The 17,397-nt window shown below is 62.4% G+C and overlaps 2 protein-coding genes across 3 annotated transcripts; one reads left to right on the forward strand and one right to left on the reverse strand.

The window, feature by feature from the left end:
• Nucleotides 1–909: 909 nt before the first annotated feature.
• LOC141972407 (zinc finger translocation-associated protein-like) lies at nucleotides 910–7,266 on the forward strand. The gene is made up of 4 exons (XM_074930292.1): nucleotides 910–1,156; nucleotides 2,697–3,062; nucleotides 6,161–6,484; nucleotides 7,071–7,266. The coding sequence occupies exons 1-4, from the start codon at nucleotides 973–975 to the stop codon at nucleotides 7,250–7,252; spliced, it is 1,056 nt and encodes a 351-aa protein (XP_074786393.1). The 5' UTR covers nucleotides 910–972; the 3' UTR covers nucleotides 7,253–7,266.
• A 610-nt stretch (nucleotides 7,267–7,876) lies between these two features.
• RTN3 (reticulon 3) lies at nucleotides 7,877–16,026 on the reverse strand. Of its 2 annotated transcripts, none has more exons than XM_074930294.1 (7): nucleotides 15,835–16,026; nucleotides 10,373–10,580; nucleotides 9,222–9,360; nucleotides 9,040–9,109; nucleotides 8,841–8,887; nucleotides 8,651–8,709; nucleotides 7,877–8,502 (listed from the first exon to the last, which is right to left on the reverse strand). In XM_074930294.1, the coding sequence occupies exons 1-7, from the start codon at nucleotides 15,935–15,937 to the stop codon at nucleotides 8,457–8,459; spliced, it is 672 nt and encodes a 223-aa protein (XP_074786395.1). In that variant the 5' UTR covers nucleotides 15,938–16,026; the 3' UTR covers nucleotides 7,877–8,456. The 2 variants fall into 2 exon arrangements, with proteins under 2 accessions (XP_074786395.1, XP_074786394.1); XM_074930293.1 differs by lacking the exon at nucleotides 15,835–16,026 and adding an exon at nucleotides 11,181–11,804.
• Between the last annotated feature and the right edge of the window lie 1,371 nt (nucleotides 16,027–17,397).

A 17,397-nucleotide genomic window follows, 5' to 3' on the forward strand; every position in this document is an offset into this window, starting at 1 on the left:
CGACCTCAACTACGGAAAAACCGGAATCTCCTCCTAAAAGACCCGAATCACCCCCGACCCCTCCCTCCGAAAAGACCCGAACTCTTTCCGAAAAGACCCGATTCCCCCCCCCCATTACGGAAAGACCCGAATCTCCTCCGAAAAGACCCGAAAACCCCTCCCTCCGGAAAGAGCCGAATCTGCTCCGAAAAGACCCGAACCCCTTCCGGAAAGACCCGATCCCCGCTTCGGGCCTTTTCGCTCGCTGACGGAAACACCCGAGCGGAGCCGAATTCCCCCTCCCCATCCCCGCTGCTGACCCGGAGCGGGGGGGGGGGGGGGGGGGGAGGCCTGTGCCCTCTCCCCCTTTTTTTTTTTTGGGGGGGGGGCGGCTCTGCCGAACCCCTAGACACTGGGTGGGGGGAGAGGCGGGAGGGAAGGGCCCGGCCGCCTGGATTTTCTGCCTGCAATGGGGAAGGGGAACTGGGAGCACTGGGAGGGGGGGGGGGGGAGGACTGGTCCGGAGTTATGGGGTGGGGGTGGGTGGGTAAAGCCTAGAAAATAGGGCGGAGCTAAGTGGGAAAAGCCCCGCCCCCTCCGCAGGGGGAGGGTGTGGTCTCCACGCCCAGGCCACGCCCTTTCTGGACCAAAGGGGCGGGGTCACCCCGGGGATGGGTGTTGGGGGGGTGTGGGGGGGCTGGTGATGGCTCCTCGGGTGCCCCGTAAGTCCGGGAACCCCGAAGCGATGCTGTAGGGTTGGGGGGGGTGGGGATGGCGGGGGGGGGAGCATCCAGGGGCTCCCCTTCCCCCACCCTTTCCCTCTCTTGGGGGACCCCCGCCCTTAAATATATATTTTTTTTTGAGAAGGGGGTGCCGCTTTTTTAGGGGGGGGGTGGGCTGAGACCTAACGGCAACTCATCGCCCCCCACCGCAGCCCCCCACCACGGGGTGGGGCGGCCTTGCAGGGGGTGGTGGTGGGGGGGTTGGGGGGTGATGAGAAAGGCGCACGGCCCCTTTAAATTTACCCAGGAGCCCTTAAAGGAGCCCCAGGGGCCCCACGGCGGCGTCCCCACCCCGACCGGCCCCTGCCCGCCGCCGCCACCGCCGCCGGGCCCCGCCATGGACCCCCCAAACCCCCACCCCGACCCCGACCCGCTCCCGCACCGGGACCGCCCAGGTGAGCACCGACGCGATGGGATGGGGGGGTGGAATTTGGGGGGGGGGGGTATGTGGGGTGTGCAGGCGGTACGGCCCCTTTAAGGAGACACCCCCACCCCCCCCCCCCTTCCAGCGGAAGGGGAGCTGGGCTCCCCCTTCGTGCACAATGCGAGAGACGCTGGCCCTTTAAGATGCCCCCCCGGCCCTGGGGGTGCCCCCATCCCTTTGCCATCCTCTGTCATCCTCTAGGACGCCCCTGGCCCTTCAACATGCCCCCAGCCAATTTAGCATGCCGCTGGCCCTTTAAGATCCCTCTGTCGCTTTACGACACCGCTGTCCCTTTAAGATGCCCCCATCCCTTTTAAGTGCTTCTATTTAAGATGCCCCCACCCAGTGTGGGATGCCCCTGGCCCTTTAAGATGCCCCCGTCCAATTTAGGGTGCACCTGTCCCTTTAAGATGCTCCTGCCCCTTTAAGACGACCCCATCCAATTTAGGGTGCCCCTGTCCCTTTAAGATGCCCCCATCCAATTTAGGGTGCCCCTGGCCCTTTAAGACACTCCTGTCCCTTTAAGATGCCCCCATCCAATTTAGGGTGTCCCTGTCCCTTTAATATGCTCCTGTCCCTTTAAGGTGCTCCTGTCTCTTTAAGATGCCCCCATCCAATTTAGGGTGCCCCCGTCCCTTTAAGACGCTCCTGCCCCTTTAAGAAACCCCCACCCTCTTTACCCCCATCCATTCTGACGTGCCCCTGCCCCTTTAAGGGCCCCTCCCCTTTGACATGCCCCACCCCTTTAAAATACCCCCGATAAGCCCCGCCCCTTGCAGTGTGCTGGCCCTTTAACACGCTCTGTCCCTTTAAGAGCCCCCCTTGCCCTTTTAAGATGCCCCATCCCTGTGGGCCCCCCCTCCCCAGGATCCCCAAAAGGCCCCTCAAAAGTGTCACCCCCCCCCAAAGGACCCCCAAAGTCCTCCTCACCCCTGGGGACCCCCCATACATGAGCCCCCCGATCCCTGAACCCCCAATTCCCCCCCCAACCCCAGAGCCCCCCTAAATCGATCCTCCAAGACCCTTCCATCCCATAGTCACCCCCAAATCCCCCCCAAACCCTGCAGCCCCCCCTAAATCGCTCCCTCAATACCCTTCCATCCCTTAGTCCCCCCCCAACCCCATAGCCCCCCTAAATCAATCCTCCAACACCCTTCCATCCCTTAGTCCCCCCCAACTCCCCCCCAAATCAATCCCCAAGACCCTTCCATCCCATAGTCACCCCCAAATCCCCCCCCCCAACCCCGGAGCCCCCCTAAATTGATTCCCCTGGACCTCCCATCCCTTCGTCCCCCCCCAAATCGATCCCCAAGACCCTTCCATCCCATAGTCACCCCCAATTGCCCCCCCCAACCCCGGAGCCCCCCTAAATCAATCCCCCAAGACCTCCCATCCCTTCGTCCCCCCGAATTCCCCCCCAAATCGATCCTCCCCAACACCCTTCCACCATCCCTTAACCCCTACCCGCACCCCCCCCCCTTCCATCACCCCCTTCCCACCGCCCCTCTCAGCCTCCCCGCCAGAGCCGGGGCCGCGGGGGGGCCGTCGCAGCGGGGACCATTGCGAAGCTCGAGCGTCGCGCCCGGGTCGGAGCCGTATCCCGGGGCGGGATCACCGTCGTTATTACCACGAGCGTTGGCGAGCGGAATACCTGATGGAATTCAACGCGGCGCGGCACGGGATGCTCTGCATGGTCTGCGGCAGCGCCCTCGCCACCCTCAAGCTCAGCACCATCAAGCGCCACATCCGCCAGAAACACCCGTACTCCGGCGCTTGGGGACCCCGTGAGAAACAGCTCGTTCTCCGCTCCTGGGAGGCTCATTTGGGGCTTCACACCCACCCCCCCGAGGGATCCCCCGGAGGTGGCCGCGGGACAGGTACGCGGGGAGGGTTGGGGGGGGCTGCGGGAGGTCCCCTTTGATGTGGGGAGCCTTAATGTGGGCCCCCTTAAAGCTGGACTGTGTCCCTTTTAAGATGGCTCATGCCCCTTTAAATGTAGGCCACGCCCTCTTTAAACTGAGCCATGGCCCTTTAAATGTAGGCCACGCCCACTTTAAACTGAGCCATGGCCCTTTAAATGTAGGCCACACCCGCTTTAGGCAGAACCACATGCCTTTAAATGTAGGCCACGCCCTCTTTAAACTGAGCCATGGCCCTTTAAATGTAGGCCACGCCCTCTTTAAACTGAGCCATGGCCCTTTAAATGTAGGCCACGCCCACTCTAAACTGAGCCATGGCCCTTTAAATGTAGGCCACACCCTCTTTAGGCAGAACCACATGCCTTTAAATGTAGGCCACGCCCTCTTTAAACTGAGCCATGGCCCTTTAAATGTAGGCCATGCCCTCTTTAAACTGAGCCATGGCCCTTTAAATGTAGGCCACACCCGCTTTAGGCAGAACCACATGCCTTTAAATGTAGGCCACGCCCTCTTTAAACTGAGCCACGGCCCTTTAAATGTAGGCCACGCCCTCTTTAAACTGAGACATGGCCCTTTAAATGTAGGTCACGCCCACTTTAAACTGAGCCATGGCCCTTTAAATGTAGGCCACGCCCTCTTTAAACTGAGCCATGGCCCTTTAAATGTAGGCCACGCCCTCGTTAAACTGAGACATGGCCCTTTAAATGTAGGCCACGCCCTCTTTAAACTGAGCCATGGCCCTTTAAATGTAGGCCACGCCCACTTTAAACTGAGCCATGGCCCTTTAAATGTAGGCCACACCCTCTTTAGGCAGAACCACATGCCCTTAAATGTAGGCCACGCCCTCTTTAAACTGAGCCATGGCCCTTTAAATGTAGGCCACGCCCTCTTTAGGCAGAACCACATGCCTTTACATGCAGGCCACGCCCCCTTTAGGCAGAACCGTGTCCCTTTAAATGTAGATCACGCCCCCGTTGGTGGAGCCTCGCACCTTTAAATGTAAGCCACGCCCCCTGAAAAAAGAGGCAGGCACCTTTAAATGTAGCCACACCCCCTTTAATGTACCCCCCAATGAGCCATGGCCCTTTAAATATAGGCCACACCCCCTATGTACTGAGCAATGTCCCTTTAAATGCAGGCCACACCTCCTTTAAGCTGAGCCAGGCCTCTTTAACTGTAGGCCACGCCCCCTTTAAATCGAGCCATGCCCCTTTAAATCCAGGCCACGCCCCATTTAAGCTGGCTCCTGCCCCTTTAAATGTAGCCACGCCCCCTTTAATGTACACCCTGGTGACCCATGGCCCTTTAAATCCAGGCCACGCCCCCTTTAAGGCAAACCATGCACCTTTAAATGTAGGCCACGCCCCTTAAGGAAATCCACGCCCCCTTTAAATGCAGCCACGCCCCTTTATTGTGTCCCAAAGCTGAGCTGTGCCCCTTTAAATGCAGGCCACGCCTCCTGTAAGATGGTTCATGCCCCTTTAAATGGAGGCCACGCCCCCTCAAGGGGAGCCAGGCCCCTTTACATGTAGCCACACACACTTCGATGTGGCCCCTCCCAGCTGAGCCATGGCCCGCCCCTCCATTTGCCCCATGCTCCTTTTTAAAGTGGGACACGCCCCCTTTCCCCAGAGCCACGCCCATTTTAATGTGCCCCTCCCTTGGTCCCCGCCCCTTTGAGACAAGCCCTGTCCCGGGATGGGCAGACCACGCCTACGTGTCCCTAGCCACGCCCCTTTCCCCAGGCCCCGCCCACTGCCCGGTTGGGCTCCACCCCCCCCGCGTGTCCCTGGGGCCCCCCCGGCCCCTCTCTGGGGACACACAACGACCCCGGAACGTCCCCAAGATCCCCAAAATGTCCCCAAGGTGTCCCCAGTGTCCCCCCCATGTCCCCATCCCAGCCCCTGTCCCCAAGGTCCCTGTCTCATCCCTGTATGTCCCCAAGGTGTCCCCCCCATGTCCCCAAGATCCCCCAAAATGTCCCCAAGGTGTCCCCTACATGCCCCCGATGTCCCCAAGATCCTCAAAATGTCCCCAAGATCCCCCCAAGGTTTCCCCAATGTCCCCAAAATGTCCCCAACCTCTCCCCCATGTCCCCCAGGTGTCCCCTATGTCCCCAAAATGTCCCCGTGTCCCCCAGATCCCCCCCATGTCCCCAAGGTGTCCCCTATGTCACACCCATGTCCCCAAGGTGTCCCCAATGCCCCCTCATGTTCCCAACGTGTCCCCAACATCCTCAAAATGTCCCCAAAATGCCCCCAACGTGTCCTCAGTGTCCCCAACATCTCCCCCATGTCCCAAAGGTGTCCTCTATGTCCCCAAGGTGTCCCCAAGATCCTCAAAATATCCCCAAGGTGTCCCCAACGTCTCCCCCATGTCCCCAAGGTGTCTCCAATGTCCCCAAGATCCCCAAAATGTCCCCAAGGTGTCCCCAAACGCCCCCAACGTGTCCTCAGTGTACCCAAGGTGTCCCAAATGTCCCCCCCATGTCCCCAAGGTATCCCCAATGTCCCCTCATGTCCCCAAGGTGTCCCCAACGTCCCCCCCATGTCCCCAAGGTGTCCCCAACGTCTCCCCCATGTCCCCAAGGTGTCCCCAAGGTCCCCCCCATGTCCCCAAGGTGTCCCCATGCCCCCAAGGTGTTCCCAACGTCCCCCCCATGTCCCCAAGGTGTCCCCAACGTCTCCCCCATGTCCCCAAGGTGTCCCCAACGTCCCCCCATGTCCCCAAGGTGTCCCCAACGTCCCCCCATGTCCCAAAGGTGTCCCCAACGTCCCCCCCATGTCCCAAAGGTGTCCCCAACGTCCCCCCCATGTCCCAAAGGTGTCCCCATGCCCCCAAGGTGTTCCCAATGTCCCCCCATGTCCCAAAGGTGTCCCCAACGTCCCCCCTATGTCCCCAAGATCCCCAAAATGCCCCCAAGGTGTCCCCAACGTCCCCCCCGTGCCCCCAAGGTGTCCCCAAGGTCCCCAAGTTGTCCCCAAGACCCCCGTGCCCTCTCCCCACCGCCTCTGCCCCCCCCCTGACCCCCCCCCCTTGTCCCCCCTCTCCGCCAGGCTCCCCACCCCCGCGAGGCCACCGTCCCTCGCGTCCCTCGTCCCCCCCTCCTCCTCGAGGTGACAAATCGTCCCCCTCGGGGCGGGGGGGGGCGGTGGCCCCCCGGGGCCGGGCGGTGGCCCCCCGGGGGGGGGACTCGCTGCGGGGGTGGCTCCGGGCCGAGCTGCTGCTGGACCTGGAGGCGGGGGGGCGGGGGCTGCGCTGCCTCCTCTGCGCCCGGGCGCTGCCGTCCCTGCACCTCGGGGACATCCGCCGCCACGCCCTGGCCGCCCACCCCGGCACCCTGCGCCTGGGGGGGCCGCGCCCCCGGGGGGGGCCACACGGTGAGGGGGGCGCGGGGGGGGACACGGGGGGGGCAATGGGGAAATTGGGGGGGAAATGGGGACATGGGGACACTGGGGGGACATGTCAGGGGACACGGGGACACGGGCCACCCACCCCGGCACCCTGCGCCCGGGGGGGCCGCGCCCCCGGGGGGGGGGCACACGGTGAGGGGGGCGCGGGGGGGTAAATGGGATGTTGGGGGGGAAATGGGGACATGGGGACACAACACTGGGGGGACAGGGGGACACTGGGGGGACATGGCAGGGGACACGGGCCACCCACCCCAGCACCCTGCGCCTGGAGGGGCCTTGGGGGGGGACACACGGTGAGGGGGGACACGGGGGGGGGAATGGGGATGTTGGGGGGGAAATGGGGACACCGGGGGGGGGCAATGAGGAGACATGGGGACACTGGGGGGGGACATGGGGGGGGGAACAGGGGACATTGGGGGGACACCACGGCACCCTGCGCCTTGCAGGGGGGGGGCCCACAGTGAGGGGGGACACTGGGGGGGACATGTGTGTCCCCCCCCCTTCGAGTTCAGGCCGGGGGGGGACAGTTCTGTGTGTGTGTCCCCCCCCCCAGCCCCGCAGCCCCCCAGCCCCCCCCCGGAGGAGGAGGAAGCAGCCGCCGAGGCTGAAGCAGCAGAGGAAGAGGAGGAAGAGGATGGGGGGGGCACGGGGGGGGCCCCCCAGGGGGGGTGTGGCCGCCGCAGCCCCCCCCTCTTCCCCCTGCGCCCCGGGGCCCCCCCCGCCTGCACCGCCTGAACCCCCAGGGGACAAGGGGGGGGGGGACACTGGGGAGGGGGGGGACACACAGCGACACCCCCCCAGTATCACCAGTGCCCCCCCCCCCCCCCCCCAAAATGGCACGTACGGGCCCCCCCCGGTGTCACCAGTCCCCAACAACCCCCCCAGCGTCACTGCCGCCCCCCCCACGGTGTCACCCTATTTATGCGTGTCCCCCCCCCCTTTTTTTTACGCGTGTCCCCCCCCTTTTTTTGTACATGATGCCCCCCAATAAACCCCTTCAAATAAATATTTGGGGGGGGGACACACACACACACGGGGGGACAATTTGGGGGGGGGGGCCCACACAGGGGGGGACATTTTAGAAGGGGGACATTTTGGGGGGGGCACACGGGGGGGACATTTTGTGGAGGCCACACAGGGGGGGAACAGTTGGGGGGGGCCACACAGGGGGGACATTTTGGGGGGGGGCCACAGAGGGGGACATTTTTTGGGGGGGGACACGGGGTGGGACATTTTTGGGGGGGGACACGGGGGGGGGACATTTTGGGGGGGGACACGGGGGGGGGACATTTTGGGGGGGGACACGGGGGGGGGACATTTTGGGGGGGGCCCACAGCGGCGCAAAGGGGGGAGCGGGGGTGTCCGTCGTGGTGGTTTATTGATGCCGCATCCCCGCGGGTGGATGAAAAGTTGGGGGGGGGGGGGTGTCACGTGTTCCCCATTCCCCCCCCCCCAAAATAAAAATATTAGGGTAGGGGAGCTGAGGGGGGGTGCAGTGCGGTTTTGGGGGGGCTGCGGGAGGGGCCAGGCCCCCCCCTCAAGGGGCTTTACGCCCCCCCCTCAATTTACAGCAGTTACAGACATTTCACCTTAATTAACGTTAAAAAAATAAAATGGGGGGGGGGGGGGGGATAAACGAGCTGGGAAAAAGGGGGGGGGGAGCCCCCCCCCACGGCGGGAGGGGGGTTTTGGGGTGCAGCCCCCCCTCTCCCCCCCCAATAGCCCCGTGGGAGAGGCCAAGTCCAAAGCTGGGGGGGGTGACGGGGGACAGACGGACGCCACTGTGAGATGAGGGGGGGGCGGAGGATGTATGAGCTTGGGGGGGGCCCGCTGAGATTTGGGGGGGTCTGATGAGCTTCGAGGGGGCGGGGGGGCACCCGCTGGGTACCCCGATATTTCTCCACACCCCCCCCACAGCCCCCCCCCCACCCCCGGGGTTTTATTCCGGCTTCTTCTTGGCCAGACCCGGGAGCTTCGCCTGGATCCTACGGGGAGAGGAGAGAGATTTGAGGGGGGGGGGGGGAGCAAGAAGGGTAATTTGGGGGTGCACAACAATTGGGGGGGGCCCACGGTTGTATAAAAAGGAAGGGGGGGGCATAAATTTGTTGAGGGGGGGGCCACTTCGGTACTTACTTGGCCACGAGGTCCTTGATCTGGTGCCGGGCGATACCCACGTAGTGATCGATCTGCACCTGGGGGGCGGGAGAAGGGAGGTTTTTATCAGGATGTCCCCCCCCCTCCCCATTTTTAGGGTGTCCCCCATTCTTCTGGGGTGCCCCCCCCCTCCTATTTTGGGGTGTTTTACTTTAATTTTAGAGCTCACCTTGTACTTCTCGTAGAGGGGCGGGAGGGTGAAGGCCAACAGCTCGGCTGGGAGAGAGCGCGGTTAGGGAAGGGGGGGAGGAAAAAAAAATAAAAAAAAATCCCCCTCAACGTTAATTTTTGGGGGGTGTCCCCCCCCCAAAATTAAAAATTGGGGGGGTTGTTTTGTAGGGGGAAGGGGGGAAAAGCTCAATTCTTACCGAGGATGAGGAGGGTGATGCCGTTGAAGATGGCTCCCACGTAGGTCAGCAGCCACATCGCCAGGGCCAGCTGGTGGGGAGGGTGGATTGGGGGGGGGGGGATAAAAGGAGAGTTTTGGGGGGCTCGAGGAGGATGAGGAGGATGAGGAGGAAGAGGGGAGCGGGGAGGAAGGTTTCTTTACCTTTAAGGAATCCACCAGATCTTCCACTAAGAAGAGGCGGAGGAGCAACCGCAGAGCCTGGTTGAGGTGGAGGGCGACGGCGGTGGCGTGAGCCTGGAAGGTCTCCGGGGACAAGGTCAAGTCCAGGTCCAGGTAAGCCCTGATGGGGGGAGGTGGGACACCCGTGAAAAGGGAGTTGAGGGAGGGGGGAACCCCAAAATCCTGCTTCTGCACCCCAAAATTTGATGCACTCCCCCTAAACCCCAAAATGCTCCTCTGCATCCCAGAACACGGGAGGTCTCGTCGTGTCTAGCTCCAGGTGGGTTAGAAGGTGGGGTGGGCACCCTAAAATTTGCCAGCTGCACCCCAAAAATCACCGTCCGCACCCCAAAAATTATGCCCTGCACCCCAAAATCCTGTCCTGCACCCCAAAACCTTCATCCATCCCAGAGAGGGGGAAAGAGGAGCCCGGTCACCCAGCACATCACTCAGTGGGTGATGTTGATATCACTGGCTGGGTGGGTGTCCCCAAATTCCCACTTTTTTCCCCCAAAACTGGGTGGGGAGGACCCCAAAATCCCCCTCCACACCCTAAAATCCTCCTCTGCACCCCAAAATCCCCCCTAAATCCTTCATCCATCCCACAGGAGGGGAAAGAGGAGCCAGGTCACCCAGCACATCGCTCAACGAGCGACGTCACTGTTCCCGGCTGGGTGGGGGTCCCCAAATTCCCACTTTTTTCCCCCAAAACTGGGTGGGAAACACCCCAAAATCCCCCTCTACACCCTAAAAACCCCCCCTGCACCCCAAAATCCCCCCTAAATCCTTCATCCATCCCACAGGAGGGGCAAGAGGAGCCGGTTCACCCAGCACATCGCTCAACGGGCGACGTCACTGTTCCCGGCTGGGTGGGGGTCCCCAAATTCCCACTTTTTTCCCCCAAAACTGGGTGGGAAACACCCCAAAATCCCCCTCTACACCCTAAAATCCTCCTCTGCACCCCAAAATCCCCCTAAATCCTTCATCCATCCCACAGGAGGGGAAAGAGGAGCCAGGTCACCCAGCACATCGCTCAACAAGCGACGTCACTGTTCCCGGCTGGGTGGGGGTCCCCAAATTCCCACTTTTTTCCCCCAAAACTGGGTGGGGAGCACCCCAAAATCCCTCCTCACCTGAAGGGGTGCCCCTCTTCCGACTTCTGGACGGCCTGGACGACGGCTTTGTAGACACGGAGGCTGATGGTGACGGAGAGAAGGGCCAGGGCGAGGTGGGCGACCACGCTGACGGCGCTGAGGGTGGCCAGCGAGAGGAGGAGGAGGAGGCTGGCGCCGAAGACGATCCCCGTCTTCCTCACATCCCGCCAAAACAGGAGCTCGTGGACTGTTGGGGACACAAGAGGTGACAAAAAGGCCAAGGGAGGGTGACAAGGAGCCCCCTCCCAACCCACCAACCCAGCTCGTAACCCCTCCACTAGCTTCATTTTGCCTCAATTCCCTTCAATTCACCCCGAAATGAGGCCGGTGCTGCTCCCATAACCCCCGCCCCCACCCCATCATCCGTCTCCTCATTAAGACCCAACCACTAATTAACCCACCTCCCTCGTTACACCCAACCATTAATTAATTATCAACTAAAAACTCAACCACCACACACGCACACAGAGCACGGCAACGGGTTTTGCCCCAAATCCCCTTTTTTCACACCAAAACGACACACAAAAAAACACCCCCCAACACCCCCAGCGGCGTTTTGGGGCCGGATTCCCCGTTTTTAGTCTCTCTCCACCCCCTTTTTTATTGTTTTTTTTTTAAGAGGGGGTCTCCCACGCCGCCTCCCTCCCCAAACTCGTTGTTTGGGTTTTTTTTTGGGGTGGGGGGTGACTCGGCGGCAACGACGGTATTTTGAGTTAAAAAAAAAAAACAAAACAACAAAAAAAACGCTTTTTAAAAATTTTTTTTGCACGTTTTTGGGGGTTTTTACCTGCCAGGCGGGGGAGAAGTTGCATCCCCGGGGGGGATTCAACCAGATCCCGGGAAAAATTCGGGGTATCCCCAGGGGAATCCCCCAATTCCCGGAGCGCCCGCAGGGTCAGCCGTTCCTCCTCCCAATCCCGGGCGGTGACGGCGGCACCACGGGGGGGTGTTTCGGTAAAAGGGGGTGACGGCGCGGTGACAACGTCGGTGACGGCGACACCGGCGCCGTGGGGATCTTCGATCGGTGCCTCCTCGATGACGGTGTCGTCGGAATCCCCCGAGCTGTCGCCTTCGGCGCCGGCGTTGGCGCCGGCGGCGTCCCCGGGGTCGTCGCCGGTGTTGTCACCGTCGTCGTTGTCACCGTCATCGTTGTCACCGTCGTCGTTGTCACCGTTTCGTTCTACCAAATCCCAGCTGAGCAACTCGTTGGTGAAACTGTGCATCTCCCGAACGCACTTGGAAACTTCTTCCAACGCCGCGGCGGTGCCGGAAGTTTGTCGGCACAATCCGGTGGGGATTTTAGGGGAGGGGACACCGGTGACGTTGGGGACACCGACGGTGCCACCCCCTCGGGGTTTAGCTGGGAAATCGCAGACTCGATCCTCGGGGATTTGACTCAGCACCTCGCGTTCCCCCATTCCCGGTCAAAAACGGCGCGATCCGGTACCACTTCGAAAGGCGATTCGGGGGAATCCGGTCTTTTTGGGGGGGCCCCCCCGAAGAGGAAGAGGAGGATGAAACAACAACGGTGGTGGGAGGGGGGAGGAAGGCTCCCCGACCTCCTTGCCCCCCGGTGCCGCTTCGGCGCCCGCTGGGGCCGGAGAGAGGGGAAAGAGTCAGGTGGGAAGGGGTGTAATTTTTTTTGGGGTGAAAAACATGCATTTTGGGTTGAGGGGGGGCTGCCATGCACCCAGCTGCACCCCCAAGCGGTGGTATTTTTGGGGGGTGGGGGTGTGTCCCCCCCCCCCCCTCGGCGCAGCCATGCTGGGGGGGGTGGGGGGGGGTGTTGAGCAGGTCCCGCGGCGGCGCGAACAGTCAGACGCTCCCCCCCCCCCAAACATACACCCCAAAACCTTCAGGTTTGGCACCAGGAAAAGGGTGTCCCGCTGGGGACCTTGGTTTGGGGCTAAAAACCCCAAATTGGGTCCAGAGTGAGGACGAGGGGAAGGGGGGAGGGATGAGTCAACCTCCAACCCCCCCCCCCCCAAAAGGGTGTGGGACACCAGTGTGGTCGCAGCCTTCCCCCCCCCATACTCATTTTGGGTCAAAACAAAGGGATTTTGGGGCCCTCCAGCTGGGAGGGGGGTTTTGGGGGCTCCTCACCTCCCCCCCCCCCCCCCCCCCCCAAATTTCAGGGCTGGATCCATGTGGAGGAAACGTGGGGGGGGGTCACACATAGACACAGCGCGCGGGTGGGACGCGGGCGCAGGCGGGTCGAGGGGTTTTGTTTGTTTTGGTTTTTTTTTTTTTGAGGCCAAACAACGAAAAACGGCGAATTCCTCCTCAGCCAGGCGAGCAGCAGCAAAAGGGGAGGGGGGGGCGCGGGGGGGGTCGTGCAAAGCAAGAGCAGCAGCCTCAGAAGGGGGAGGGCGGGGGGGGGCAGAGCTTGCCCCGAGAAACGCAGAGAAATCGTGTTAATTAGCGAGAAAAAAGAATGGAAGAAAAATGTCTATTTTTGGCAGGTTTTAACCCCCCCCCTCAGCCTCAGTCGCCATTTTAGGGGGGTCTCAGGAGCTTTTAGCCCCCCCCTCCACGAAATAGGCAAAGCCCCCCCAAAAATAGGGGCTGTTTGTTGGGGTTTACCCCCCCCGCTAGCAGAGCTGGATGGAGAAGGCGGCGGCATTGGGGACACCCCCCCCCCCCCCTCAAATTTAGGGGGATATTTTTAGGGTTGTCCTCCCCCCCACCCCCCCGACTTTTTCTTCCTGGGGGGGGGGGAGCCGCAGGAAAGTGTGGCTGGGGGGGGGAAAGGAGGGGGGGGAGACTTGCCTGGTGAAGCCGCAAAGAGAGAGACAGGCTGGGAGGAAGAGGAAGAAGCGGGGGGATCTGCAAGAAACACAGAGGGTGAGAGCTCGGCGCCGCGGCGGGGGGGCCCCCCAAAACCTCAACACCCCCCCCTGAAAATTCTCGGAGGTTGGGGCGTCACTATCACCCCCCCCAAAGCAGAGGTGGGGGGTGTCGCTTCGACGCAATGAGGCGTTATCCCGGTGTCCGGCATCTTTTTTGGGGTGTTGATTTTTTATTTTTTTTGTGGGGGGGGGCAAAATCCCCCCAAAATAGGACTGAGCGCTGCATCTTCACCCCAAAAACGGGTAGATGGGGGGGGGGGCCAGGGTGGCTTGAGCACCCCCAAAATGCCGCGGGTGGAGTGGGCGTATCCTTTTCCGCAGGGTTTTACCCCAAATCAGGCGCCGGTGGTTTCACAGTTGTCACGGGTGTTCCCCCCCCCGAAAAAAAACAACAACAACCTGGGGGGGGGTCCAAAGGTTTTTGGGGTACCCTGTTGTACCGCAGAACCGGTTTTCCTCCAGTTTCCCCTTTTTGGGGCGACGTCGTGTCACCCGCCGCGCCTTTTTGACGCAAGATCGTCGGGAAATTAACACTTTTGACCAAATTTGGGGTTTTTTTACCCCATTTTCCACACCCCGGTTACAAAGTTTGGGGCAAGAATCCGGTGCGGCGGCTCCATCCGGAGCACAGACAGCGTCGGGTCACCCCAAAATCTCCACCGTCCCCCCCGCTCTCGGCGCTGGATGTGTTCGCTTCCGCCCCCGCCCCCACCCCCGACACTGCAATATTTGGGGTAAAACCACAGGATTTTTGGGGTTCTGTGGTATCCACCTGTGAAAATTGAGGTGAAATCAGAGGAATTGAGGGCTGCTGAGGAGAAGCGCAAAAATCACGGGGGGGGGGGGGGGGGGGGACACACACCCCCCAACTCAGCCTCTCTGGTTGGGGGGGGACAGGAACACACGGACGGAGCAGCCGAGCACTCAACGGCCTCCCCCCAAAGAAATAAATGATCCTTTCTGCGGGTTTTTGCCCCATTTCTGTGGGATGGGGGCTGGATGTGCCCCTCTCCCCTCCATCTGCCCCCCTAGAGCCCCTCTCCGCTCCATCTGCCCCCCCTAGAGCCCCTCTCCGCTCCATCTGCCCCCCCTAGAGCCCCTCTCCGCTCCATCTGCCCCCCTAGAGCCCCTCTCCGCTCCATCTGCCCCCCCTAGAGCCCCTCTCCCCTCCATCTGCCCCCCCTAGAGCCCCTCTCCGCTCCATCTGCCCCCCTAGAGCCCCTCTCCGCTCCATCTGCCCCCCTAAGAGCCCCTCTCCCCTCCATCTGCCCCCCTAAGAGCCCCTCTCCCCTCCATCTGCCCCCCTAAGAGCCCTCTCCCCTCCATCTGCCCCCTAAGAGCCCCTCTCCCCTCCATCTGCCCCCCTAAGAGCCCCTCTCCCCTCCATCTGCCCCCCTAGAGCCCCTCTCCCCTCCATCTGCCCCCCCAAGAGCCCCTCTCCCCTCCATCTGCCCCCCCTAGAGCCCCTCTCCCCTCCATCTGCCCCCCTTAGAGCCCCTCTCCCCTCCATCTGCCCCCCCTAGAGCCCCTCTCCCCTCCATCTGCCCCCCTAGAGCCCCTCTCCGCTCCATCTGCCCCCCTAGAGCCCCTCTCCGCTCCATCTGCCCCCCCTAGAGCCCCTCTCCGCTCCATCTGCCCCCCTAAGAGCCCCTCTCCGCTCCATCTGCCCCCCTAAGAGCCCCTCTCCGCTCCATCTGCCCCCCTAGAGCCCCTCTCCGCTCCATCTGCCCCCCTAGAGCCCCTCTCCCCTCCATCTGCCCCTAAGAGCCCTCTCCCCTCCATCTGCCCCCCTAAGAGCCCTCTCCCTCCATCTGCCCCCCTAAGAGCCCCTCTCCCCTCCATCTGCCCCCTAAGAGCCCCTCTCCGCTCCATCTGCCCCCCCTAGAGCCCCTCTCCCCTCCATCTGCCCCCCCTAGAGCCCCTCTCCGCTCCATCTGCCCCCCTAGAGCCCCTCTCCGCTCCATCTGCCCCCCCTAGAGCCCCTCTCCCCTCCATCTGCCCCCCCTAGAGCCCCTCTCCGCTCCATCTGCCCCCCTAAGAGCCCCTCTCGCTCCCTCTGCCCCCCCTAGAGCCCCTCTCCCCTCCATCTGCCCCCCTAGAGCCCCTCTCCGCTCCATCTGCCCCCCTAAGAGCCCCTCTCCGCTCCATCTGCCCCCCTAGAGCCCCTCTCCCCTCCATCTGCCCCCCCTAGAGCCCCTCTCCGCTCCATCTGCCCCCTAAGAGCCCCTCTCCGCTCCATCTGCCCCCCTAAGAGCCCCTCTCCCCTCCATCTGCCCCCCCTAGAGCCCCTCTCCGCTCCATCTGCCCCCCTAAGAGCCCCTCTCCCCTCCATCTGCCCCCCCTAGAGCCCCTCTCCCCTCCACCTGCCCCCTCAATGCCTTTTCCCCTATATCCGCCCCCCCCGGTCTCTTTCCCCTACATCTGCCCTCCTAAAGGCCTCCTTCCCCTCCCACTTGCCCCCTAGAGGTGTCTCACCCCCCATTTCTACCCCCCTAAGACCTTTTTACCTCATAACTTTCCTCCCCCCCCAGCCTCCGTCCTCAGGCACCCCCTCCCGCCCGCCGGGCCTGCCAGGCCCCACCAGGCCCTTACCGGCGCAGGAGGCGGAGCCAGCGCCCCCGCAACCTCCAAGCTGTGGTTGACCGGAGGAGAAGGAAGAAGAGACGAACGGGGATTGAGCAACGGGATCGGCCATGGTGGGGGGAAAAAAAAAACCGGAGCGTCCAACCGCTCCCCCCCCCCCCCCCACCCCGCCACCGCCCGCTTCCCCGCGGCGACGAGGCGCGTCCGATCGGCGCCGCGGCCACGCACCGACTGACGGGGGCGGGGCTTGGCGGGGCGTGGCCGGCGTGCGCTGCGCATGCGCCGAACGCCTCGACGCATGCGCAGAAGCAACGGACTCCCGCCGCAGCTCGGCGCTTCTGCGCAGGCGCCGTCGCCATGGCGCCCGCCCGCGCGGGGGCTGATGGGAGTTGTAGTCCTGGTTATGGGGGGCTATAGGGGGTGGGGGGGACCCCTATAGGTGGGAGGAGCCTAAAAAGTGTCTCCTATAGGGGATGGAGGGGCCGTGGGTGAGGCCTCCTGTCGCCTATAGGTCAGCTGGAGTGGTGTGACGTCACCTATAGGGGGCAGGGGATCTATAGGGGGGCTATAGGGGTTTGGGGGTTATATAGGGGGCTATAGGGGTTTGGGGGTTATATAGGGGGCTATAGGGGGCGGGGGGGATCTATAGGGGTGCTATAGGGGTTTGGGGGTTCTATAAGGGGGGCTATAGGGGGGTGGGGGGATCCATAGGGGCCTATAGGGGGGTGGGGGGATCTATAGGGGGTCTATAGGGATTTCGTGACTCTATAGGGAGCTATAAGGGTTTGAGAGTTCTATAGGGGGCTATAGGGGGGTGGGGGGGATCTATATGGGGCTATAGGGGTTTGGGGGATCTATAGGGGCTATAGGGGTTTGGGGTTTCTATAGGGGGGCTATAGGGGTTTGGTGGCTCTATAGGGGGCTATAAGGGTTTGAGAGTTCTATAGGGGGCTATAGGGGGATGGGGGGGATCTATAGGGGGCTATAGGGGTTTGGGGGTTCTATAGGGGAGCTATGGGGGGGATCTCTGGGGGCTATAGGGGTTTGGGGTTTCTATAGGGAACTATAAGGGGGCGGGGGGGATCTATGGGGGCTATAGGGGTTTGAGAGTTCTATAGGGGCTATAGGAGGGTGGGGGGGATCTATAGGGGGCTATAGGGGTTTGGGGGGATCTATAGGGGGATCTCGAGGGTGTTGCCAGAGGTCAAGGCTGTCTATAGGGGACAGGGGCTGTAGGGCGGCCCCTAAAGCAGGCAGGAGCCTATAGAAAGGTCCCTCGAGGGAAGGGGCGTGGCCTTGGGGCCACCCTATAGGTGCCGCCCCCCTCAGGATACCCCTATAGGGGAAGGGGGGGAGGGGGCTGTTGTAGTCACGTGCCCGCCCGCCGGGGTCACATGGCCACGCCCCCTCTCCCCCGTAGGCCCCGCCTCCCCGGCGACTGTGCCAATGGCGGTGAGAGGCAGCGCTGTGACGTCACTTTGCCCCGCCCTCCATCCCCTCCCTCCCGCGGGGCGGGGTTTATCCGGTTGGGAGTGACAGCGCTTCGAGCCAATAGAAAAGCGAGAGCGGAAA

This window comes from Athene noctua, chromosome 32 (genome assembly GCF_965140245.1).
Source record: "Athene noctua chromosome 32, bAthNoc1.hap1.1, whole genome shotgun sequence".
Taxonomy (NCBI): Eukaryota; Metazoa; Chordata; class Aves; order Strigiformes; family Strigidae; genus Athene; species Athene noctua.